General features: G+C 41.6%; 1 protein-coding gene across 1 annotated transcript; it reads right to left on the bottom strand.

Annotated features, from left to right (window-relative positions):
• Positions 1-554: 554 nt before the first annotated feature.
• Positions 555-25,885, bottom strand: csrnp3 (cysteine-serine-rich nuclear protein 3). The gene is made up of 6 exons (XM_053876793.1): positions 25,695-25,885; positions 25,054-25,096; positions 9,306-9,474; positions 6,078-6,337; positions 4,582-4,878; positions 555-4,461 (listed from the first exon to the last, which is right to left on the bottom strand). The coding sequence occupies exons 3-6, from the start codon at positions 9,466-9,468 to the stop codon at positions 3,457-3,459; spliced, it is 1,725 nt and encodes a 574-aa protein (XP_053732768.1). The 5' UTR covers positions 9,469-9,474; positions 25,054-25,096; positions 25,695-25,885; the 3' UTR covers positions 555-3,456.
• Positions 25,886-26,942: the final 1,057 nt, after the last annotated feature.

Raw genomic sequence — 26,942 nt, 5'->3', positions numbered from 1 at the left:
TACTTTGATAATTTTATTTTCCAATCAATTTTTTTTTTTTTTATCAACTTCCTTCGAGTCAGACCATGATCATCAGCAGGTCACTCACGAGATCCATAACATGTTCACTTCCTCTATCTGGGCCATTAGACTCCTATTTTCCAGTGAGATTAGTGCAAGTGATGTAATTCGACTCCAGGAAGAGAGTGGATTTCACAGTACAACCATGGAGAAGAGAACTGAAAACACAGCCGGAAGATCCCTTGAAAAGTTAACCATAAATCTCTTCAAACATTGGTTACTTTGCAACATTCGACAGCATAGATCCAGTTAAATGCTTGAAAATGACTGACAGGTTAATCCAGATTATCCTTTCTGACTTTCATCGTGACCTCTGATCCCCATCATGTTAACCTGGCAGTTGCACTCAGTTTTAGCTGGATGACTGATGTAAAATAATCTACATTGTCTTCATAAAAACAAAATATTTTTAACAGAAAGGCACTTGACATTTTATTCCAAAAATTAAAAAAAATAGTAAATAAAAGTCTATAGGAGACAGGAAGTTAGACACAAACACAGACACACATTTTCTCCATCACATTTAATTCCAAAAACATATTAAAAACTGAACACTGCTCCATATACATGAATAAAAAATAAATCAAATACCAAATTGTGCAAAATGCTTGCAGTCCACAGGAAAAAAAAAATCAAAATCAGGCACATGAAAGCTGTACAAACATCACCAGCATGAACACAATTTCAGGTCTACTAAATATCGACATACAATAAATACACAACTCTATTGATCATTCATAATAAATAAATGAAATAGCTCTAAACAACTGGACGCCGTCGGATCCTCTTACACTTTGGCACAAAGACAGTTAAACACCGCTGATTGCCTGGAAAACACTTTGGAGTGTGTCATTCGTGACCCAGAACGTAATGATACCACAGTTCTGAACTCGCCCATTTGAATTTTGTAAAATCTCTCGCTGCTTGTTTATGGCTCCTCGATAATGACTGATGCCATTCACCTTTCATTAACACGTTTTGATTGTCAACCCTCATACACCCACGTTACATTGTAGTTATTAGCAAGCACTTCCACGCCACGCGCTCGGAGAGTTGCTGTTTGATCACAGAAAATTATTGCACTCAACGGTTTACTAAATGAGCTCACATGACTATTGAATTCCACACGCTTGCTCAGTGTTTTAATGGCTATATATATACAGTATATATATATATATATATATATATAGTAAATTTGTAATGTTTTTTTCATTGCGGTGAAAAGGCGTGTGACAGCAATTTCCATTGCTGCAGGGATTTTTAGGATGAAGATTTGTGTAGCCAGCGAAGCGGTGAGGAGGTCGGCCTAGTTGGAGTGTGTCGCAGTATTTAGGTCACCATGATGTCTTTGAAAGATGATGTCACCCTAGATTACCTTTCGAGATCCAGTCACCTGTTGTACAACTCAAAAGAAAGCGGAAATGTAAATCATTAATCAGCCGGAGCTGAAGTGAATTCTGGGTAAAGAAGACCTGCAAGGCGCCACATTCTTCCTCTCTTCAAGTATCCATCGGAAAAGACTTCACCTGTACAAAAAGCCAATTTTGACATCAGATATTTTAGGCTGTCGTCCCTTTCAAAACCATAGAAAAGCATCTAACAGCGACGAAAACGATACAAAATATACGTCATGTACATTCTCTACAAAACCGTCATTTAAATATTCAGTAAATTCTCAAAATGGCATGCTTGTCGATATCAAAACTCTGACAATATCTTTATATATATATCTTAACACATATTTCCTAAGCAATAAATACGCTGATAGTAACATTTTTCGGTAACACTCTATAACATGGGTTCTTTAGATGGAAGTTGTAATATCGAGGTCATTTTTCCAAACAATAATAGTCTTCAATTGCACGTTTTTTTTTTGCGCGATGACCAAGCGTTGATGTTGGCAATGTCTTGGGGTTGGTAGGAGTCGCAATTCCACACCATTCTATCTGTTTAACACCACAAACTGTCGAGTCGAAGGCACCGTTGAGTCACTAAATGTTACCTTCCACGTTACCTTGGCACTGGGAATGATGGCGCACCATTGCAAGCAGCCTTGTTTCCCTTCAGTTCTCACGAGTTGGACATTATTCATCTGACTGACTCAAAGCAACAACATCACAAACACTTTGTTGTGTGTGGTGGAGCAAGTTGACACCACAGAATTGCCACCATTATCACACACTAAATTCTTCTTCTTATGTTCTTTCTAGAATGTTCTCCATCACCAAACGTTCACAGAAACATGGGGTGTTTATCTTCACATTAAGAGGGTTGAATTGTGTCTCACTCTCACTACATTCTCCATGTAATGGAGTGATCTTGGTATCGTCCAGCGTTGATTGAGTTACAGTAGGGGTGTAGCAGTGCAAATACTCTGATCAAAGTGTTTCAGTCCATGGCCGATATGCAAAACTTAAGTCCTGTGTTTGCACAAAGGATGCCGCAAGCAAAATAGCATCCACAGCAAATCAACAACTAGAGCAAGAAGATCCTCAGTGATTTTCCCTGTGTGTCGGGACTGATGTGTAGGATGAGTAATTCGGCAGGTAGTTTTGTGAAGCCCGTGCTGAGCTATGCGCGGATGCATTAGCTGTTGACATTTGAAGCTTCGAACCTGCCCGAACCATGTGAGCAGTTTCAGTGGCAACAAAAGGTCAACTGAGGGCCCCTGTTTTTCCTGCTCTCACACTGCCGGTTAGTTTAAAACCATCTTCCCCGCAGACTGTGTTCACGCAAACAAAAGAGTGGCATCACCACCACATTACACTCAGACACACAACTAACTTATATTAGTGAGCGAGGAGGCAGCAGTGCTTGTGTTCCCTGCATTACAGGAATCTGTCTCCGAAATAATCTAAATACGTTTCTGTTCTCTATTTCTGTTCGTGTCCCTTGCTGCACTGAAAAATGTTCCCAATTGAAGCTTAGAAACTGAGAACCGTCACACCCCTACTATGAGAAAAGAAAGGAAAATAGTGCTGTGGTTGGTCGCCTTATTATTCAGTCATGACTACAACACCACATACAGTAGCAGGGGTTTCTCATCTTTAACCCACCAAATACGCAACTGACTTGTGTAATGTAACACACTTCCTTCCAACTGGAATCAACCCCTTGACCCCCCTCTCACCCATTGGTTTTAAAGTGTTACCTCTTTTTTGCACATTTGACACCAACATTAGACGTATAAAAGATTTGTCTACAACATTTTTTGCTCAAAACTAGACCTTTACATCTGAATGAACAGGATTAATTGCACGCTATGACGTTGTGGATGGTCGAACCGTGAATCGCTGATTCCATTTTTAGGTTCCGTTTAAGGTCAGGCAATGAGCAAGGCCATGAATGAGGACAATACCACTTGGTTCTCCAGAGTGGACGCAGCGATGCGCTGGGCTATATGGCGGGTAATGGAAGGTTCTTGGTCCCGGTGGCTAGATGGGTCAGCTCAGAGTGTCCGCTGATGCCGGACTCTTGCTGAGGCTGTTCTAAACAAGAGCCACCGAAGGAGCTATTGTTGTTGATGTAGTTCTGAAACTGGCCCTGTTTCTCCACAAAAGCCGTCGAAGACAGCACCTTCTTCTCCTGCTCGGGTGAGTACTCGGCTAAAGACGAGGCTGAGGATCCGTTAGTGAGACTGAAGTGTGGATTTGCCGCGTATTGCTCCATGTTCTGATTCGTGTAGTTCGAGTAGGAATCTGAGTTCATGCTAAAAGGTTCCTGGGTGACTTGATCCTGGAAGGTTTCCACAAAAGGTTCAGCGGTTTGGTTAGTTTGTGCGACGGTGCCGAGCTCATAGTACTCAGCCGTGGGGGAGGCGTCGTACGTGTTTCCATTCATGTGGTTGTCATGTGACCCGTCGTTGTAGCAGAACACTGTGGACAGCGGGACGACCTCGGTGTGACACACCGACGGGTCGTCCTCATCAAAGCTCCCCGACTTCTCGTCCTCGTCCTCCTCTGAGTCACTGTTGGCCAAACTCTGAGTGCTGGAGTCTGATATCCCGCTAAAGATGCTGCTACTATCTTCATCGTCTTCATTCTCCTCCTCTTCCTCCTCCTCTTCCTCTTCATCGTCCTCTTCATCGTCCTCGTCGTTCAGCGGCTCCTCGTCCGCCGCCTGCAGGTGCACGCCGGCCGACTGCGGAATCCCCTCTGACAAAGAGTAGTCCAGCCTGTGCTGAGAAGGAGCGAGGGGGTTTCCGTTGCCCATGTCGTTCCCGTCACCGTGGTAACCATTGGTTGGAGATGCCTGCTGCTGCTCGCGACTCTTCTCCAGCTCCAGCTTCATGATGGTGTGCAGGAAGTGTGTCCGCACACGGATGGGGTTGAACTCCACTCTCCCGGTGGAATTGCTGCACCCTTCTTTAGAGCACCCACAAGGGAAGGACATCCGGTCCACCTGCAGAAATACAAGCTTCAGTTGCTTTGAGTTTTTGTGGGGTTCTTCATGATTTGACTGCGGGAGGAGTTTGGACTTATCGTGTTGATCCGTCTGAGCTATCAAGCTTCGGGAACCCACCTGACACTTGATCCCAGCGTTGCTGCAGGCGCACGTCTCCGGGTCACAGAACACCCGGCAGTCACAACCGCAGTCCTCCCTGGACATCCTGATGGCCCGCAGTTCGTGTTTCTCCTCCACGTCAATCTTCTTCACCCCAGAGGTGCGAAGAAGAGCCCGGCGCTTTTTGGTGGTGAGCGGCTGCAGGAAGAAATACTCGTCTACCTCAGTGTTGTCCAGATCGATGTCGTCGTCGGAAATGTCCTCAGCCGTCAGCACGTTGGCTTCTTCAGACTCCACTGTGCCGTTTTTAGTCAACTGCCGGAGACAAGGCATCTTTAAAATCAATTGGCACAGAAGCAGGAAGCGCACAACCAGTGATGCCAGTAACATGTTACTCAGTAACTTGTTACTCTTATATCACAACCTTTTACAGAAACAAGTCTAACATGCTACTATTTCAAACAAAGTAATGAAATTAAAGTTACTTATAGTCACCATGCATTACTATTGTCGCCATTGTCGGGAAGCAAAATATTACCATTCGCTTTCTACAACTGCGTCTATGGCCATGATGTCACATGCGGGACACGCCAGTCACGATTTCAACATGCGGGCAGCTCATGTGTCAAGCTGCCGGCTCCACGGCAGTAAATAACAGAGGTGTGAGGAGAGAGATGCACGTTTCTAGCTGAAAATACAGCCACTACTTTGAATTAGTGTGTGCTACAGATGACAGTATTAACCCTGCAGGGTCCACCAACGCACAGAAATCACTAGTTAAAGTCGCCTCGCAAATGTGTCGAAAATGCGGACTCAAAAAACTATGTACCAGTTTTTTAAAATCCTCTTGATAGGTCAAGTTACGATAGATTTTCAGACTTTTATAGATGATTTTTTTTAAACGTTACTGATGTGACGTAATGATGTTGCATTTTCTCTCCAAAGTCAGAAATAAAATTATCCTCTGTCGCGACGGAGCATAGAGGCGAGTAACGGCAGCCACTTAAGTACAACTACGGCCAACAGGAGATGTGACACACAGAGACTTACAAAACTTTTGCCTTGTAGTTAAAAAAAAAATAATAATAGTAATAAAAATAATGGGACATTCCCTACATTTTATTATATAAATTACAATACATCACTTTGTTTTGTTTTTCATACTTGTTGCTTTTTAGTCTTTTGAGTGTGTCAAAGCGAAACATTGACTGTACATTCATACAACTAAGATTGTGCTAAAAAAATGACCCCAAACATGGAAAAACACTGGACCCCCAAGAACTCCAACCTCAAAATTGACATAAAAGATATTGTTTAGGCAATGAGAGCTGTAGTCGGCTGTCAAATGTAACTTGACAAGTAACTTGTAGTGTAACTCAGTTACTTTTAAGTAATCAGCAAAGTAACTTTTTGAGGGAGTAATCATTACTTTTTCAAAGTAACTGCGGCAACACTGCTCACAACCCACAGTGACAGTCATGACTAGCACAGCGGGAGCTAACCACAGCCTTCACCTTGAGCTTGATGGAGTTGAGCTTCTCCTCCTTCAGGTGCTCCCGCAGCATGTCCCGGTGGATCCTCTCCTGCTCCAGGGCGAACTCACCCAGCGAATACTGCCGGACCCAGCTGTGCTTGCTGGACATTCCCAGCGAGCTCCCGCCCTGACTGGGAACGCTGGTGAAGCCCTGGCGCCGGCTGAAGTAGTACACAGTCACATTCTCGAAGTGCACCCTCCTCGTGCGCAGCCGCTTCTCCCTCTTCAGGATGGAGTTGGCTGCACGGGAGATCCACAACATCAGCAACACCATTCTTGTCACATCACACGAGGCAAGATGAATCTGTGCAGCTCTGGGGACGCCAGTGAAAGTCCGGATTTAAGACATAAACACTCTCCCTCGGAACTGACTCGGATTTCACCGCTGTGCTTCCACTTCGTATGCAAGTCATCAGTGTGTGATTTTAAGGAGAGCTTGAGGGGAGGCAGCACTGGGGCATGAATAATCTCCGGCTGCTGCTGAGATGCGCTTGACTGTAGCTCAGCCATCAGTGGAGATAAACAGAAACCCGCAGCATCAGAGCATGCAAGGTGTTGCTGGTTCAAAGACCGTTCATTTAACGTACAGCGCGGAAATGCCCATCAAGATACTTCATTAGATTACTGCATGACTCAGCAAAAAAATCTGAAATGAGTAAACATTTGTCATTACCATGTTATAAATGCTTCAACGGAGCCAAACTTTGAAAATTGACATCAAAACATTTGAATGTGTATTGTTTTTAGTATAAATTGTATTAATGTGGAGTAATGCATGTTTGCAAAAAAATATGCTGCACAAAAAACTATATTTAATGTAACAAGTGCTGGAGGAACTGCGGTCTTTTTTTTTCTTTTTGGAGAGATGTCAAAGGAATATTGGAAAACGTACTTAAAGTGAACCTTTCTATTATCATTTCTACTGGAGATTTTTCCTGTAGGAATGTCCCTTGGCCAGGAATTTATATTGCATATTCTTCTGATGACTGCAAGAAAGATGATAACAATATTTTGGATGAAACCTGAGCCTCCGACACTTCGACAATGGATTCAAAAGGTTAAACAAGTGTGTGTAATGGAACAGTTAACAGCACAGCTACAGTTGAAAACTCCAATCTTTGAGAGAAGATGGGGACCAGTCTTCAGTCTTATTGGAAAATGTATTTGAGCCCAGATCATGTGGGGGTTTTTTTCTTTAATGCTATTGAAATGACATATTTCATATTGTAAATTTAGGCCTAAGCTCAGAATTTCAGTTATTTGTACATTGTCTATTTTTGCTTTGCTTTGTGTTCGTTTTGTTTTTTTTCCCAATGAAAGTTCCAAAAAAAACCCAACAATATTTACACAGAAAAATTCTAGCTAAGACAAGGTACACTTTCACTTTCTGATTTGTGTTTACTTCCTTTTCACCAAAGACGAAATGTAGTTTAATATTTGAGAATTTCCCCATGCTACCGCTGGACAAAACACCCAACCACATTCTTCACTCTTGGAAGGAAACCGGAGTGATTTGACACAAACACCCCGCAGAAATGACCAGGGCACGTTTCCTCTTTCAAACATCAGATGTGTTATAATTTTGCAAATTATTCTTCGATTCATGATGGCAGTTCATCTTATTAGGATGAGGCAGATTTTTATAGGTACATTTCCCAGTGCAGGAAAGACCAAAAAGCTCCAAACGTCAACCACATCTGCGGACTGCCGGACCCCTACTGCCTCGTGCTGCTATTAGCTGTTGTTGTCGAGCCCCCGGCAGCTGCAGCTGACACCGAGGCCCGGCTGCGCCGCCAGGGACGCGACACCCTACTTATGCCTCCAAACCCCCACACCACCACTCCATCACCCACCCACTCTCTCCACTGGGAGATGTCTTTGTCTGTGGCATCACAAGGAGCGAGGTGGTTTCAGGTTGATAATCTGGCACAGTGTGTGTGCGTCATATTTATATGTGAGAGGAACAGAAAAACACAACTCGGGCTGAAACTATTCATTATTTTCGTTGTCGACTAATCCATTAATTATTTTTTTAGTCGTCTAATCGCGATGACCTTTGTTTGGACCCATTTTGAATTTGTGTTTAACCTAAAGTAGCTTAAATCATCTCACTGTGGTACTCCGACACCATACATTATTAAACAAGTATATTAAAATAATGACACATAATCCAGGATCATGTATTAACCCTGTGTAGCATGAAACAGTTGACAGAGAGCTCCAGTTCTTTACTGGTCCTTGAGAAGAATTTAAAATCACCACTATACACATATGTATCCCATATAAAATATCTGATCAACATCCACATCAAAAGGTCTTATTTGAATAATAATCTAAAACGGTGTGTTCAGTGTAGCTCCCTAGTTCAGTTCTGGTTATTATTATTAGGAGGAGGAGAGTCACTGAGGACACTTCACTACATCACTGTAAAAAAAATATCACTCTAGTAGCGCAGATGTGACGTGTGTGACATCATTAGAACAAATCAATCTCCTCTTACAACAAGTTAGCGCCATGCTAACCGACATGCTAGCAGTTAGCTTGAGGGTGTGTAGTGTCACAGACCAAACACGGAACACTCTTTCACCATTCTACCATGGTGTCGAAGGGGTTCGCTCGTCCTTAAGACACGTTTATCTTCGCAAACAAAACAAAACCACACACGATCCAACTCCTCCGTAACTGTGACTGAGGAGGTCAGTCGGAGGTGGTGACGTGGAGCCTGGGCCGCGCAGCGACGGCGGCCAGTTGGAGTTGGACCTCAGTCAGGAACCGATTAAAGGAAGAGAAATGAACATATCTTAATGATTGTGTGATCATTTCTCACTGCTTCTGAATAACAACCAGTTCTCGATGCCCATCATGTGGCAACGCGACGCATCAACGCACAGGTTTTGATGTCGTCCATTTGAACATAGAAATGTAGGAATCACTGAATCAAAAATCTCCTCTTTTTAAAACAATTCCTCAAAATCTTAGACTTTATATTGTTGATGAAGTTTGAAATAAGACCCGGTCCTCGGGATGAGCCTTGAGGACACCCTGATCCTCAAGTCCAATTCTTCCATCTAATGGATGAAGCTGTGACTCTCTCCCTCCCGTATGAATCACACCTTTTAACGACCCGCATGTTTTAATTTCCCTGAGATGCAATAGTGACATCAATCTACAGCGAGCATGATTCATCCATTTAGAGAGAGGCACTCACGGGTGAAAGGGCCCGAGGCGGACGGGTTGACACTGTCGCTGCTGTCGCCACTCTCGCTGCAGGAGACTTCATCATCAGACTCCCTCAAGGAAGAACACGGGGAGGAGGAGGCTTCCACCTCCTCGAATTTCCTCTTCAGTATTCCGCTCATGGCCGGCCGCATCTGCACCTGAAACACAGAGAGACAGAGAGTGTTGGGGCCGCACGTTATTTAGGGCCCAGTCTAAGGGCCTCGCTGGGCCCCCGCACGCTCAATTAGCGGCGAGAAGCAGAGCCCCACACTTCTCTCCTGCTGCTGCTGCTGCTGAGCCTCCAACTCCCAAGGCGATTGATCACCTTGGCATAAAGAGGTAGAGACAGAAAGCTGCTCATTAAAGAGCACATCTGCTTTCAGGACTTCGTCTCGCTTGTTCGGCTGCCCACAGCCAGGAAATAGAGCCCAAGATGTTTGAATTATGAATTATGATTCCTACATTTAAAGGGGAGATGCTAATAAGACAGGCAGAGATAAAAGGACGCGATTATGGCAGCTATTTAGATTGTTCTCCAGAAACTGCACACAATTGTTTTGTATTGTTTTGATGTCAACTGAACAGCCATTGAGAGTATTAAGGGGAAAAATGCTTCATAATAAAGTGGTTATTTTGCCAAAATTTTGCATTATGAATAAAATATTAATAAATAATATAATACTTTTTACATTCCAAAGATGTATTGGTGATTGAAATTCTGTTAAGAGTTTTGTGAGGGGAATAAATCATTTCATATGCTGCTGCTGCTGCTGTTTGTAAGTGCTTTATATGTCTGCGTTTATGGTTAAAAACTTTTGTTAAAAAAAATTCTAAATGCGATTGCTGACAGACATTGTAAAAAAAATAAAAAGGGAGGAAACATATCACAACATTCTGATGGTAGTTTGCCACTTTTACAGATTTAAGTATCACAAAATGATGGATATTGTTATTAACTAGTTATATTGTAGTTATATGTTTTTTTATATAATTAGCAAGACATTTTGTCAGTAAATGGGAAAACGTTTCCAAATTAAAATATATACCTTTTTAAAATAAAAAACACAATAAAAGGTAAAAAAAAAAAAAAAAAAAAGAAATATAAGACACAATGAATAAAAAAATAAAAAACCCAATGATGTTATGTTGAGAAAATGGCCAAAACTTGGATCTCTGAAAAAAAATGGATCTCAAAAGTTTGGATTATGCAGTAGGAAATAAACCACAGGAAAAAGCAAGAAAATCACTAAAGCATTTAAAATCGATGTAATATTCATGGAGCAATTATTAAAGTTTCGATGCTGAATTGCTACTGTCCACAGCTGATCTCTCGATACCTCCAGCATGCGTTACATGACAACACAAACGCGATGCAACACTAATCCTGGACTGCCTTTAAAGCCTCAGCGTGTCTGCATGTGTGCAGCTACACTTCAGTCCCGATCACTTTCTGCAGTGTGAGCTTCACTGGAGTTTATCCGACCACTTGAATGTCACACAGCAGAGGATCTATTAACCGGCTCTGACTGATGATGCCATCACAAAAACCCAGCCAGCTCATCCGTCAGAGGCACAGAAGACAAGTCACACACACAGTTACACGTTGCCTTTACGCATGCTGTGTTTTTGATTCCTGAATAATGCTGATATTTTTCTTCATTATTTCACTTCGACTGGCAGCTTCTCTCTCTCTCGCAGATTTTTAACAAACATCTCCCAGCACTATCAGGTCTGCGCCAGAGCAGCCAGTGAAGACTGAATTACCACTTCATCTTCTGTCGACTTGATACAGACACACATGCTGGAGGGACGGAGAGGAGAGACCAACAGCGCCAGCAGGGGGGTCATCATGATCAGTTATGACACAGCATCATGTCTGAATAGTGAGGAATATTCATCGGCTTGATGAGAAGTGCTGGATCCCAGCTCACTTCAACGATCCCAGCTCACTTAATCCCACCATCCCCACCACGCAAACATCACAATCTTGAGCCACAGGTCCTCATGAGATGTACACTGACACAAGGGTCACATGACTTAGCAGTCATACATTGGAGGCTCCTTGATATGTGGATTATCAAAATGCATATGACGACACAGTTTATGAGAAGAGACACTGGTCACAACCTAATAGTGTTTGTAGTACTGTAGTAAAACAGACGCGCAGGTCATGTTAGATGTCATGACTCATGAGAGGAGATAAGTCAGTCATTATCCAGCCGCTTCAAAGTAATATGTGGTTCAGGTCATAACAGCGTCAGTTGAGAAGCCTGTGCAGTACACAGGTTTGTACTGAACAACAGTCTTTATTCTTGCCTGGATATGAATGTTTCATATTGCGGTGAATCAGCCAAACAATTGTCTGGACCAATTCATTGCAGGCACCAACACCACAGCGTACGGTCGGAGGGATGGCACAGACAGCGCTATCACACATAAACGGGAGAGAAAGAGACGCAGCGAGAATGTTGCACCACAGAGTCTGTACACTGGAAAGGTGATGAAAATGAAAAGCGGGGACTAGAGCAAGAAGCTATTGAAACATGAGTTCGGTCCTTATTCACGGTGAATACTCTGTAATTGTGGTGTTGTTGAGAGTGGACTTTTGGTGACCATTCCACACTAAGATATAGTCTGGCTTAGAAAAACATTTATAATGATTAATAACTGGTTCATACCCTGCTAATATATATCTGAATAAGCAGTTTATTTATGGTAATATATGCTCCCTAATCTAAAGTGTAACCAACAGCAGCGTTAAGTTTAGAAACACAGTGTCATGGACTGCACAAAGTCAGTGTTGACAAAGCAATATAGTTACCTGAATATAACTGCAGTTCTACGAATATGAGTTGAGTTCCACCAACTGAGTGACTAAAAACTGTCGTAAATCACATTGGCTTTCATATCTCACACAAACAGAACCCAACATTCTGTATTATGTAGGTATATTATGTATTAAAAGTATCCATTGCTTCATTTAGGGAAAGGTAAATATTTACTAGGTTTCAGGTTTTTTAACATCAGGTGAACTTAGAATATACAATATGTGTTAGCACCATTAAAATGAGCATGTCCTTATGACACCAACACCATACATTGGTGGAAATACGTTTTCGGATGCCGCATGCATTCTACTGTGTGCTTACGGCAAAATTACTAAATATTAATTTGATGATGTGATGGGTTTTTTTTTTTTTTACTTTTGAACACATTTATTGACTTTGATACCAACCATGTTGAAACTGACACATTCAACTGTCAGGAATTTTGTAGTTTTGTCCTTACATTAAACAAAAATTATATAATTTTGTTTCACCTTTTGAAACAAAACATTCTTCCTGATATTTAAGCTTGAGTAAAATTTTAAGTGTGTCTAAAACCTTTTTCCCTGCCAGTCTGTAGCCTGAAATATGTACCATGCATAATATAAATACCATATATTCACCCTGGAGTACAGGTCACGATGCATTGACTCTTGTTATGTGGGTCATGTTACCGTATGATACCAAGCCAGTAGCTTTATAATGGGGTACGATAAAATACACATGTTGCTCCGTATGTCGGTCTCAATAAAATATGAAGCTAGATAAATGGGTCACCAGGCGTTTCATAGCAAAAGAAATGATTTAGAAGTGATGTGTGGCAGCAGGGGACAGTTTTATATGTGTCTCAAAATAAAAAAAGCAGCATTTCAGTTCATCATGTTGCAATTCAAACGTATTTCTGGTCAGCAATCGTTCCCAGTTGGATGAACTCAGTGCAGTAAGCGCAGCTCAGTGAAGCGGCTAATATCGCATTAACACTCCAGAGACACACGCCGACCCCACGTGTGGTAATTTCCTTCCGAAATGACCTGCATCATTTCAGTCCATTTCATAGCAAGGGTCCTTATTAGTCCCCATTGTTGGAAAGCTATTTGTGTGTGCTTCGCTCTCGGCCGACGGTGTGCCGGGCCTTCGGAGGAAAAGTGGTTTCCATGGAGATTGATAATGTAGCCTCACAACTACAGCTCTCCCTTATGTGAAGCTTGAAAGCAAATAGGCGACATGTTTGTCTTTATTAGTTCAGTATTGGAGGTCAGTGATTGGAGGAGAAGTTAGTGACTTACAGATGGTAAAACACTAAGCCTTTGTGTTCAGTGTCTGTTTAGATAGCAGCTCATATGTGAAGGAGAATCACAAACAGAAAGTAGGATTGTTTCACCCACTGACCTGCATGGACCAGCTCCTGCTTCTCTCCCCTCCGCTCACAGCAGAACAAATGGAGGTCCCATTTTGCAGCGGTGACCCTGAAGGTCCACCAGAGAGGGAAAAGCAGGACAGCGCCGGAGTCCCGGTCTCTCTGTGCTTAATGCTTTACAGTCATTGTTACTCAAACTCTACCCCTGTTCTGGCACACAAAGCCTCATTAGCTTCAGCCGCCCTGAAAGGCAGCAGCCCGAATGGAGCGGAGTCGGCCGGCGAGATCACACGGGAAGGTTTGTCTGCGAGAGAGTCAGGCGTGCCTCTCTCCTCCCGCTGTCTGCAGATATTTTTACCAACGCGAGCAGGAGGGAGGGAGCCGGTGCAGAGGGGGAGGAAGCAGAGGTTTTGGGAGGTGGGGAGATCAGAACAGGGATAAAGAAACCAGAACACGGGCTGTGCATTGGAAAGAACCACGGCCATGAGGAAGGATCACCCACTGTGGCGGGGAGGAAGAGCGCTCGCGTATATCCACCGCTAATTAAAAATGCAATATCAGGGTTAAAAATAAATCAGTGAAGGTGAGGGCTTTTTAACAGATACAGCGCGATATTGCATTTGCAGCATGATGCAGTTCTCCCTGAAATACAAAAACAGCTCTTGCTTGCTAATGATGCTAAGATAATAACAGAGATGAGGATCGTGAATCTCTGAGGTCGCAAAGATTTTCACTCACTTATGTTCGCTGTGTTATTTCAGCAGTGAACACACACGCTGCTTATGTTTAATAAACCGATGCTGAAGATTCCAAATGCAGTGAAAACATCGGAGCGATGATCAGAATTAAAACGCCCCTCCCCGACTCATTGCTGAGGAAATCTCTGTGACCTTTCCACGGCCGAGGGCCTCGATATTCTCACCAGGTCGCTGCCTCCTGCCTCTGTTTGATGTTTGTCCTCTTCGGGTCGAGCCTTCAAAATACCTCCGAATTTAAGCGCCGACACTGAACCCGACGAGGAAAGTGCAACTTCAAAGCCAAATCAAAAAAGAGCTTTTATGACACATGCCATCACTTCAAGGTGAAATGAAGACGCACGGAAGGTATCGTTTCTTCTCTCTTGGTCCCACCACTAATATATATATATTAGGCGTGGGATTCGATTAAAAAAAAAAATCTAGTTAATTGGAGAATTTGTGATGAATTAATCTCAATGAATTGCAGGTTAATGGTATCAGAATATTTGCCACAAGAAGCCGCATTTTTCAATGTGAATGAATTTGGTATATTACTGAGTCAAATGATGGAGCCATACATACATTTAAACAACAAAATATTGTTTATTTTGCATCAGCTTGACAATAGCACAATAATCCAGGATGGTGGCTATATTCAAGTTTTTATATCACCTTATTTAAACTAAAGCTCTTTTCATGTCTTGGAAATATTTGTATAAGAATTTAAATTTTATAAGAATTTCAAGTACATTCAGAGTAGTGGAAACCTTGGCCATTGTGTAGTAAAAAACAACCCTGAACAAAAGCAAGCAGATGCTTTTGTTTGCTTTTGTTCAGGGATTCCTCCATGTTTGTTGTTGTTGTTATCATCCTCGCTGCCACGTGTCTTGTGCATCAGTGTGATCAGTGGACCAGGAACTCCTGCACTTATAATATTATATTAGTAGTGTGTTTGTATATATATATATATAAATATAACACTACCACCACCACTAATAATAATAATATAATAAAAATAATAATAATACAGCTCTGTTTTAAAAAAAAATCAAACTATCAGGAAAGGTAAGGTTCAAGGTGACATCTGTGATTTCCTCTTCTCCATGGGTACAAACAAAAATAGCATGAACTCCCACTGCAACATGGAAAATGCTAATTATTGTTCAGAAGAAACAAATTCATTAGGAGTAATTCAGCTTTTTGGGATAACACCAGCAGCAGAACAAAGAAGCCAGGATCCTACAGCAAAAGTCCGTGGAGGAATTATGATCGAAAAGGTGCCTTTGATCTCTGTGCTGTTTTACCTTAACAATCTTTCAGGATCCAAGGATGTATCACAAGAGTCCTAGTCACCGACAATACAACAGTCAGAACCATCTGACACAAAAACACACAGCAGGGTTATTATTAAAGGTAAAGTCACAGATGGAATGGGGTCTGTCAAATTGAAATCATGTTTATGTCGGCATTTGTGGACGTTCCATCTTGCTAATTATGAATGTTTTTGCATTGTAGCCATGAGCACTATGATGCTGACTTCTGGTTCTCAGCGGAGGGTCATTCATCCTTCTTCAGGTCAGAATATCAACAGTCAAGTGGCCACAAACAATAGATTGTGAGCAAAGGTGACACTCAACAGTGCCACCTGTGGCCTTCACTTTCCATTTCACTACATCATCTAAAGTGTCTGAACTGCCATTTTTCCCTCAAATGAGCAACAACAGCCTTCTGCTTTTTAAGAGCCACAAAAAAACCTCGTCTGGCCATTTTGAGCGCTGGGGGCTTTTGCTTGTCCAGGAAACTCACTCCACACTCTAGATCTGAACCAACCCCTCGTCCATATTGCAGGACTGGTCACACAGCCAGTGTTTCCACATTCTAACAGCTCGGCCCAGATGGCGGCGCAGATCCTTTTATCACTGTGTCTTTTCCTTAAATGAAGAAACTGAGGAGACCCCCGGACACTCAGGCTACCGTCCAACGGAAACGGCTCGCCGTCTCACTCAAGACAAACCCTGAAACCATAAAAGATTTGGAGCCAGCCCGACAGACCAAGGGGCTGCGGTCAGACTCATTCGTCACCGGTGCCACATTCTTCCGTGAAGGCAACCTTGAAAGAGGAGCGAGAGAAAGCCGAGAGAGAGATGTGTGGAAAGGAGAAGGTGGGTCTCAGCTGGACTCCCCCGGGGGGAGACGCTGGCCTGGATGATTATAGAGCAACAGATGATGTCAGAGGAGGATCCCTGCCACTGAGCACCGGGGGTGTTTGAGACAGATTGCTAAATTATACAAGAAATAGCAGCAGATGATTGTATTGGGGGGGGGCATTTCTGGCATTTTCGCCGCCCTGTTACAACTGTGCAATGCAATGCTGATTATTATTTTAAGATACGACGATGAAGCCTTTTTTTTGTCTGATGAATCCAGGATATCAGAAGTCACTAGATACAAATATTACATGTTTTTTTTATTTTTATTTATGAACTTGCATTTATGAAATTTAAATTTAGAGCAAATACAAAATGTGTAATTAATTTGTCATGAATTGGAAGTTAACTAAGCTTTAGTGCAATATATTGAGACACATTGTTTTTATCTACTGATCAATTTATTTTTTTTAAATAGGTTGAGGTCACACACGTCGACCTTAGACTTGTTTTTGAGCCACCATCAGGTTGCAAAAACAAAACAAAACAAAAACTTAATTTATTCAAATATATTTTAAGGGCAAAAAAACTGTTTTAGCCAGCCACAAAACAAAGTAAAACAGTTCTGTGATGTCGTAATAAAATTAAAGCTGATTCATTATTTTTTTGTCTTCTTCTTTTGGGTCCACTATAACAAGAGCTAAGCCAAAGACATTCATCATGGGAATGTGTCGGGGTGCGAGCGGCTTAATCATTTATTGCAAGCATCATTTGAGTCAAACACTGTTCAGGTTCACCTCCTTTATTTTGACGTTGAGCTTTAGAAGAAGAAAATAAATGCCAGGATGCTAATGTAGCACCAATGCTAACATGCAGAGAAAATATGTGACCGTTAAAACCAGGTAATGCCAAGTACTAGTACTACTAGTAGCAAAAGCATTTGCTGTAGTCGAAAAGATAAGCGGTAAAAGAGCAAGTAGTACTAGTAGTTGTTGTGGTGGCACTGGTAGACGTAATAGAAGCAGTAATAGTGGTGTCTGTAGTGATATAGTGGTAGTGGCAACAGCAGTTATACGACAAACAGTAGTGTTAGTACTAGTAGTAGTGGAAGTAGCAGTGCTAGGTGCAACGTTAGTATGAGTAGTAGAAGAGTAAGACCCGATGACAGCTGTTCCAGAATGTATCGTAGCTCAAGTCTCAATAAGTAGTAATGGTAGTGGAGAGTCAAAGTAGTATCAGTTATACTACTTTGCCACTATTTAAACTAGCAGCATTTGAGCAGTTGTAATTACACTATTATCGATGGCAGTAGATGTAGTGTTAGTAGCTGGAGTGCAGTAGTGGTACAGTGGTAGATTCAGCAGTGGTAGTAAAGCCATAGTATCGGTGCAGTGGTAGTGGTAGTTGTATTGCAATTAGCTTCATAAGGGTCAATTGTTGCAGTAATATAAGTAGCAGCAGTGGCAATGATATCATTTATTCCAGGCATCATTTGAGTCAAACACTGTTCAGGTTCACCTCCTTTATTTTGACGTTGAGCTTAATGAAGAAAATAAATCCCATGACGCTAATGTAGCACCAATGCTAACATGGCTCACGTCACTCTACAGGGAGTAATGATAACTCTTAAAAGGTGACGTTAAAACATAATATTTAATAAAGTGGATGGACACCTTTACATTTCAACAACCCATCTTAGATAACATTTCAACAAGGTTCACTTTTGGTGGGTGCTTTTTACAGCGTTTTAAACAATAGCAAGTTTTGGTGGCGCACTGCTGCTAAGATGTTGATACACAAAGAAGAAAATAAATAATAAAAAAAATACATTTCAACACCACTTGAAGACAAATAGAAGTGAAACAGCTTTAAGATGAAAGAACACAAATGAAATATATCAGTCAGAAGACATAAAGTGACAAATGCACGCACAAAAATGTGAAACAAAATTTAGACTTGCTCTTAGCATACATTAAAATGTGAATAAGATAGGAAATTGGGTCAAACTTAGTCTGTCAGTTCATCAACATCGTTGAAAATGAATTCATTTTTTAGCGATGTGACAATAAAGAAAGCTGTTGGGGGCAGTAGAGAGCCTTGAAAAATCAGAAAAAAGCTACATCCCTTTTTAATATCTTCAAAAGCCTGTTAGAGTTCAGTGTCACTGACTGACACATTTTGTGCCTCTGAACAAAATGAATATTATTTACCATTTAGTTTACCTTGATGTGGACGAACGCGGCGTTTATAATAAGAACATAAACAGGATAAGGAAAATTGCAATTACACACAAAAGAGTCCATCTATGGAAATGTACCGACATCTCCACACTTATGCAAATGAGCCTTCCCATGCTCTCTGTACATTTGTTAACTTGCACTCGCCTGAGGCTGCAGACAGATCTGCTCCACACACAGGCATGAGAGCAGGAAGGGGGTGGGAGTGGAGAAGGTGCGGAGGGAAGGGGGGAGCCCACTGCTCTGCACTCAGCACACGGAGGCGCCGCTGCCTCCCTCCTGCAGCTCCACAGTACAGCCCAGTGCTGGGAATCATCGAGCTGTTCTTCTTTCTCACACAACAATAGAGAGGAAGCACAACTTCTTATTAAACATGAGTAGAGAGCGTTCGCTTCATCTCCGGCCGTCTCACATCGATACACTCACTGACGGATGCTTTTCAGATGCAACCGCCTCCAATATTTCACACATCTCATGACATGAGTCGGACCACACAGAGGCCCATTCTGAACTGGATTGTCTCGTCCTGTCTTTGTATAATGTATATTATAATGTGTAGTTATTAATAATAATAATAATAATAAAAATAATATAAATAATATAAAAATAATAAAAAATAATACCACACATAAAAAAAAATAATAATAATAATAACAACAACAACCTGGTTGTGCGGTTAACCATAATGTATATTCTAATATGTAGTTTATAATAATAAGAAGAATACTAACCTGGGTGTGCAGGTTAATCTCCTTAACAGTGGAGACAAATAAACAAGTCAGAGGCTGCTAAGTTGTTGGCTTCTAACAGAGGAAGGTTCACTCACACAGAACCAATATCCATAGAAAGACGTCTTAAGAGCGCACCGGTGACCATGGAAACCAATTATAGTCTAAAGTCAAATTAGCTTTTTTCCCGGTGATAAACACGGGTGAACAGACTTGACTGATAAATGAAGTCAAACTTCCTCACCTGTTTCCTGAATAGTTTCTGAGAACTACTGAACGCACCTTAAGGATTCATATCATACACCGTCTGTGCTTCGACACCGTGATCAAAAAACGTCGCACCAGTGCACAAGCTTTACACTCATGACACTTTGATATGCTTCAGTCACACAGTCTGCAGGTGACATCCCCCCTCCTGTCAATCACAATGCTCCCTAAATTATTCATAACTGAGTTTTTTTTTTTTTACGACTGTATTTTCCCATGCCACCTCAGACTTTGTGTAAAGCTGGTTTGCTGGCAGAGACGGAGCTGCCAAATCTTTTCACAGAGACGGAGCTGCTTTCATGTGGGGCTCAGGCTGGGAAAGCTGTGAGGTTCAGACTGCGCAGACAAGCCTTATCATTTATATATAGCGAGCATCCAGTTTGAAGCTGGATTCTTTAGTCTATATGCAAAACATGAGGCGTCTTATTTAGTAATGCAGTGAAGATACGGGACTGTTAAAACCAGGTAGTGCCTAGTACTAGTAGTACTAGTAGAAATAGCAGTTGCTGTAGTAGAAAAGATAAGCAGTACTAGTAAGTAAGATAAGGAGTAATAGTAGTAGTAGTTGTGGTGTTGCTGGTAGACATAATAGAAGCAGTAATAGTGGTATCAATAGTGATATAGTGGTAGTGGCAGCAGCAGTAGTATGACAAACAGTAGTGGTAGTGCTAGTAGTAACGTTAGTATTAGTAGTAGAAGAATAAGACACAATAACAGTTGGTCCAAAATGTATAGTATCTCAAGTACTACTATATGTAGTAATGGTAGAGGAAAGTCAAAGTAGTTTCGGTTATACTGATGTCACTATTTAAACTAGTAGAAGTTCAACAGTAGTAATTACACTATTATCGATGGCAGTAGATGTAGTGTTAGTAGCTGGAGTGCAATAGTGGTACAGTGGTAAATATGGCAGCTGTTGTGAAGCCATAGTATCGAGGCAGTGTTAGTTGTAGTTGTATTGCAAATAGCTTCATAAAGAGTAATTGTTGCAGTAATATAAGTAGCAGTAGTGGCAATGATAGTAGAGTAATATTTGCAGTTGAATTATCATTAGAACAGGAGTAGGCTCCATTAGGAGTAGCAGCAGTAGTAATATATCAGCAGTACTAGCATCAGGAGCAATAGCCATCACTGGCCAAACAAGTTGTGATCGAAGCTCTGCAGTTATAATCCAAGTACTTGCAGCTGAAGCAGCCTTCCATTGTTGTGATGTGCTTGGAAGCTGCTGCAGTTAAACTGTGTGTAATTACTGTCGGAGATTCAAGATCAATACTCTGACTAACCAGCAGGTTTTTGTTTCCAAATAACTGCAAACTGTCAGCTGATACAGTCATATTGAGGATGACATCATTCCATTTATTTCTCCCTGACTGGAATATGTTGTAGCAACTTACAGTAAGCACAGAGTCTGATCGTATACATGGAACTGTATTGGCATAATGAAAACACTTCCTCCTCCAGGCGAGGGAGAAGTCTTGGAGAGGGAGAGCAGAATATGAACATTCAACTGCAGCCCGGCAGCACAACCATGGCTTTTTATTGAATTAGCCATAATAGACACTTAGTGCTTTCACATTCTTTTCAATCATCACTTTTATTTGGATCTGAAATGTTATTTATTTGGATAAAAAAAGAGCACACGATTAAAGAATAAAAACTGTTGACAAGAAGCCAACCGACTAAACTCCAAATAGTATTTATTAAAATTCAATGTCTGGCTCGAGAAAGTCTGTGGAGGATATTTCTCCTCCTGATAGAAATCTCATTGTTCGTCACTCAAATTTAATTAACAAGGGGGAGACAAAAGATCTGTAACAGGTGTCATGGCAACATCTGCAGAGAGCACGATCCTGACCCGCGCGAGCCCAGAGCTCGGTCTGGAAGGAGCCAGAGACACAAAAAGAGTCACATCAAAAGCGGCTGAATTGAAAGCACTGACCCTGCTGAGACAAACAGAGCTGTTATTTAAAACCTTTGTACCAGCTTACATCACATTCCTTTCACAGACCCTCACACATGTGTCCAGATTTACTCGCTGACTAAGACACTCAAAGTAGAAATTATGAAATGCCTGCATGCATCGATGATCACTAAAGTGTACTCGCTCATTGTGAAAGACAAAGCCCAGATATGCAAATACAAATGCTGACATGATGAAACTGTCGATACAAAAACCTCCATTCTGAAATTAATTTCGGGGAAGGTCAAGTCATCATTTGCCAAAAGATGTTCATAAGATCTTCAGCAGTTGAGAGTAGTATCAAAAGAATCACTTGAATAGCAACACTAGTAGTATTTGTTGCTGTGTGTCATAGTAAAAATAGTGGCAGAAAAAAATGAGGCAATACAAAACGCTAGCTTGTCGCTAGTTGCTAGTAGCACATGCAGGATAATTAAAGGTTGTTCTGTCTCAATAAAAGTAGAACAAGTTACTAATACTAGTAAGTGATCAAAGCCAGTGATTATCACAGTAGTTGTAGGAGTAAATAGCAGAAGCATTATTAGCTTGTGACGGTGAGAGAGAATTGAGAGTAGCACAAACAGATTTGGCTGTTGTAATAAAATAACACACACTACAATTTACACACAATAAAATACTTTTTTAAGGTCTAAAGTCCAACATATTTCCAGTTGTATTTTGCAGTACTCAAGCAGTAGTGGTACTTGAAAATAGCCAAAAAAGAAGGATAAATCTGATATAATAAATTATAAATTCAAAAGGCTTAGAAGCACCAAGAGTTGTTTTTGAAGTTATGCTTGCACCAAAAGACTGTACCAGTAATAGTGTGAGATCAGGAAGGATTGTTGACTCTGGCAAGGTGGTAACAAGGAGAACTAGTAGAGAAAGCAGCCACAGAGAGAGGTAGTGAGGCAGAGGTAGTGGCTAGAGGGTCAATAAGGAGGAGGAAAGGACGGTGGAAGGGTTTTTCACTGGCTAGAAAACAGGATGGAGATGTGCTGAGATCGGCAGACAGTGAAATGACCTCGATGGACTACCAGATCAGTGTAATGGCCACGACGGGGGCTGCGGTGGTTCTGAGATTCGGATCTGTGTTTATGTGAGGTGATACTGTACCATGGCCAAGCCTTTGATAATGAGACAATCCTCATTACGCCCTGCTCTGACAGGACTATGTGTGAAGAGACAACATTCTGCCCGTGCACCGAGCAGTCACCCATACAACAGACTCCACACTAAAGCCATGACACCTTTTTTTTCCCCGCGTCTTTAATTAATGAATATCAGGATTTGTCCATCTGTGCTGCGGTATGTAATAGCAGCACGTCTCCATCACTGAGGGCTTCTTAATGATGCCGCTTTTGGTGAGTAACTACTCAGACTTAATGTTTCTGTGGGTTTTTTTTAACCCCCTGCCACATGCGCCGATTGAATCCTGCTCCTCGGAGGACTGGGAGCTGATGGAAACAGATGGGGAGAGGGAGAGAAATGCTGTCACTCGAGGAGAGGACTCTGATCCCCCCCCTCACCTTTTGGATCTCATTCACACAGTGGGAATGGATGTGATTGTGCGCTCGTGGTCGCACGCTTGATTGAACACATGGAGGAGGAGGTTTAATGAAACAGCCACAGTCGACATGAATAGATCAGACATTAAAATATGCAATATGTATTAAAATATCTGGTGAGATGGGTGTAGCTATTGAACGTCTGCAAAAGCGGCGAAGCAATCTGCAGGTCACCAAACTGACAACCTTTGTTCCGAGCTGCTGCACACTAGGAGCAACCCCAAGGTTTGTCTTCAAGAGTCAAGAACATCACTAAAGACGGAAACAGATAACAATAAGCTGTCACCCTGTATCTCCACCTCCAACTTTCTCCTCCTCTCCACGATTCCTCCATGAAGTCCTCCTTGACTTCAAACTTCTCCACAAATATTCAACACAAGAACAGGTGCTAGAGTGAAATAAACAGGAGCACAGGGGTAAGTCAGGTTCGTCGTCTCTTATAGTCGACAGCAGTTTTTGTTTCACTTATTGATCAGTTGTGTTGAGTAATTTGTTTCTGTGGCTTGCACTCGAGTGTTAATCGATGAGTCACAAGTCAAACATTAATAATATATCGGTTAAGAAAATCAGAGAATGGAAACAAGCCAGGTTCTTCAGTGGAAGAGCTGCTGCTGCCTATAGAGACAGAAGCTTAGTCATCTTTCATAGATTCAGAGCGGAGCCACTCGTTGCTGAGGCTGGTCATGGTGTCCATTTTACCAAGATGTTAAAATATGTATATGTATTAAATATGGAAACATGTGTATTAAATACCAGGGTTCTCAACAGTTTTTTTGTCTTGACGTAGACATCATTACATTACATTAGCATGGCTAACCGAACACCAACCTTTTCAGAATGATCTTGCAGCTCATTCCCAACCTAAAGTGAAATTCCATTTGTAACATCCCTGTCGATCGTGTAGCTTTAGTGCCTCAACCACCTCTATCTCAGCGCATAGAGAAGGTGCCCTCCATTTGTCCAGCTTACTCATACTTTGTGGCCACAATAGCAATTTAGCTTTTCATGATCATGAATTTGTCCTTTGTCCTACTCATGATTGTGCGTATTCTAGCTGTATTGTGGCCACAATTTTGCAGATTTAACAACTTATTTAGTGTATTTTAGTTTGATTGTGCGTATGGTAAATATATTCATTAGCATCTTCTCGTTCACCTCACGCTAAATTGCATGTAAACAAGCTAGTGCATTCTCTAGTCGCTGTGTGTGTTTAAACACCCTCAGTAAGTTTGCCCCAAAGTGCATCCCCAGTGTTTTGATATTTCTCAGAATGGCAGCATATGTGTGGCAGTTACCTCAGAAGCAGGGAGTTGGAGCTAGGAATAACGTCACAGCTGAGCTCAGCGTGTTGCAGTTATCAATGTCGGAAAAGAAGATAGGGACATTGATGGAAGCTAGTCTCCCGCATGGCTTGTTTCCGTGTAAAAAACATATTGCTAAATAGACACTCTGTTTACAACTGGAAAACCCGCAGAGGAGACGCAATATCACGCAATGTTTTTCATTGAGTCAAAACGTCTACTTCCTGTTTACGTTCGGGGAAGCCATCTTGAATTGGGGTGGCAAGAACCTCCAGTCACCAACAGTCCAGATCTAAACTTATTACTGTGATAGCTTTCACTGCCACATTAATCTGTGACTCAGCCGTTAAAGACAAATAAAAGACTCTCATAGAAGTCGTTTTAAAAGTGCCTTTGATTAAAAGGACAACAGAAAGACGAGTTTTCTCATGATGACAGAGAGAATATTTAGTCTTTCATCACAACAGACCCAGAGAGAGTAGAGCAGCTGTCAGTGTCGGCTTCCGTATCACTTCCCGTTATCGGAATATCTTTTGCAACTCAATGAATCCAAATAATATTCAGTTTCAAGGCGAACTGGAAAACCATCACACAGCAAATGCGTGCCTACCTTTCACAAACTGGATATCACGTAGCAGCTGCCAGCCTTTAACCTGGGGGAAACAGAAATATGGATTTTGTGAATATCTGCAATATCCCTGGAATTATACTGTAAAATCAGGGATTGTATGCAGATGTACAGTCAGGCCGGGCGGCACCGCTGACCCACAAAGGTTTCTCGACATCTCTGTGTGAAGCATGATTTCTGTGACTGAGAGAAAGGTGCTCCGGCGGTGGGGGTGGTGGTCCCAGGGGGATCAGAGGTACAGACTCTGCTTCCTCATGCTGTTAGAGGAAACCAGACTCCATGCAAGGGGGCAACTACCTCGCACCTTAAAAGCCGCAGCACACAGAATCGTTGTCATGTGAGTATGTCCCAACTATATGATGACAACATGTCTCACAAGAGGCATACATAACCAGAGCCATATAAATCAGCGTTGCACAATAAACCCCCAAAATACAATTGTGGAATATAAGAGGAGTCTAATGTCCAGTCCAGAGGAGTAAGTGAATTAAATTGGGTGTCCCATTAGACACACGACTGACACAACACTACATGAAAGAGTGAATAAAAGAAATATTTCCATCAATCACGTCATATTTTCATAGAATAATTCAGATATCAGATGAGAAATAAAGCGCACTCACCATTCATTTCAGCATCCAGCCTCCATCTATTGCTGGCTCCGGACTGTGAGCTCACGTTTCAAAATAAATGTGTGACTTCTGGCCGATACAATTGTCGCATGCAGGAGTGTATTTTCACTCACACTCCTCCCGGCAGCTCAGGGAACAATGGTGCAGCAGACTGACAGGCTCGCTGGCCACGTGACTCTCACTGGCCAATCACGGCGCCGGAAACCTGGACTCAGCCGCAGAGATGCTCCCAGCTCAAACAGAACCACCGGTACCAGCATGTGCACTGGCTAAGAACCGAGAGAGGCGCCTTTGATCAGTGTGTCTCTCAGTGTGCGGTCTGTTTTCTTTTACATTAGCAGTGTTGATCATGACGAACCCCCAAAACACTTGGGTAATAAAAACCAAACACTGGAATCCTATGTCTTGCCCTTTACAATTTTGTAATAGTTTGCCTTTTTTAGTTATAAGCATATTTTTAGAACACAAGTTATGCTGATTTGTTAAAGCAAAACACACCGCCATCCTGTGGCTAAAAAACAAACCACAACAGCTATTTATTTCAACATGATAAGCTATCCTGTTGAAATAATAAAAACATTGAAATATCAACTCTGCCAAAAGTCCCTTGCTCTGAATTATGGTTGTGTTCTTATTATACAAATAAAATAAGTAATAATAATAATAATAGTGTTCATAAGATATTATTTCGACATCACGGTGCACATTAAAAATGTAGGATTAAAATGAATTGGTTAATGGAGACTAATGTTCACACACTTTCAAATCAAAAATGGGAGAAAGATTAAAATTTAATTGAAAGGAATGGCACCCATTATACGTAAAAGACGGACAAATATACTTTCTTATTTAAAGACATTAAAGTCATGGCACCAGACAGAGTCGACATGTACATTGTGTTTCATTTATCATCATTTAAAACAGGTTAATGCATATATGTCCCCATATATTCCCCTTTCACACAATGTGCATTATCATCTGAAAAAAATAAATAAATAAAATAAAACTAACCAAATTATCTGTGCTCCTGACAGTTCTGAGCCTTTCCTATATAACCAGACTTTGAATTCCATCCCTGCACAAAATGTCGAATATCATCATTCAGCTGTTCCTGGATTCAAACGAGACATGATGTTTTGTTTTACAGGTCGCCAATGCCAGACCTTACATACTTAAAATCCCAGAAACACACATGAATCGTAACAAAATTCCATCTTTGTTTTTCTATGCAAGTATCAC

This window comes from Synchiropus splendidus, chromosome 10 (genome assembly GCF_027744825.2).
Source record: "Synchiropus splendidus isolate RoL2022-P1 chromosome 10, RoL_Sspl_1.0, whole genome shotgun sequence".
In the NCBI taxonomy this organism is placed as follows: domain Eukaryota; kingdom Metazoa; phylum Chordata; class Actinopteri; order Syngnathiformes; family Callionymidae; genus Synchiropus; species Synchiropus splendidus.
Note: the sequence above shows the minus strand (reverse complement) of the source record. Positions and strands in the feature narration are given on the sequence as shown.

Coding starts and splice junctions, on each gene's coding strand:
- csrnp3 (XM_053876793.1), bottom strand. CDS start 9,468: ATGCGGCCGGCCATGAGCGGAATACTGAAGAGGAAATTCGAGGAGGTG. Junction 6,338..9,305: donor CGCCTCGGGCCCTTTCACCC/GTGAGTGCCTCT, acceptor TCTCCCGTGCAG/CCAACTCCATCCTGAAGAGG. Junction 4,462..4,581: donor ACGCTGGGATCAAGTGTCAG/GTGGGTTCCCGA, acceptor GTATTTCTGCAG/GTGGACCGGATGTCCTTCCC.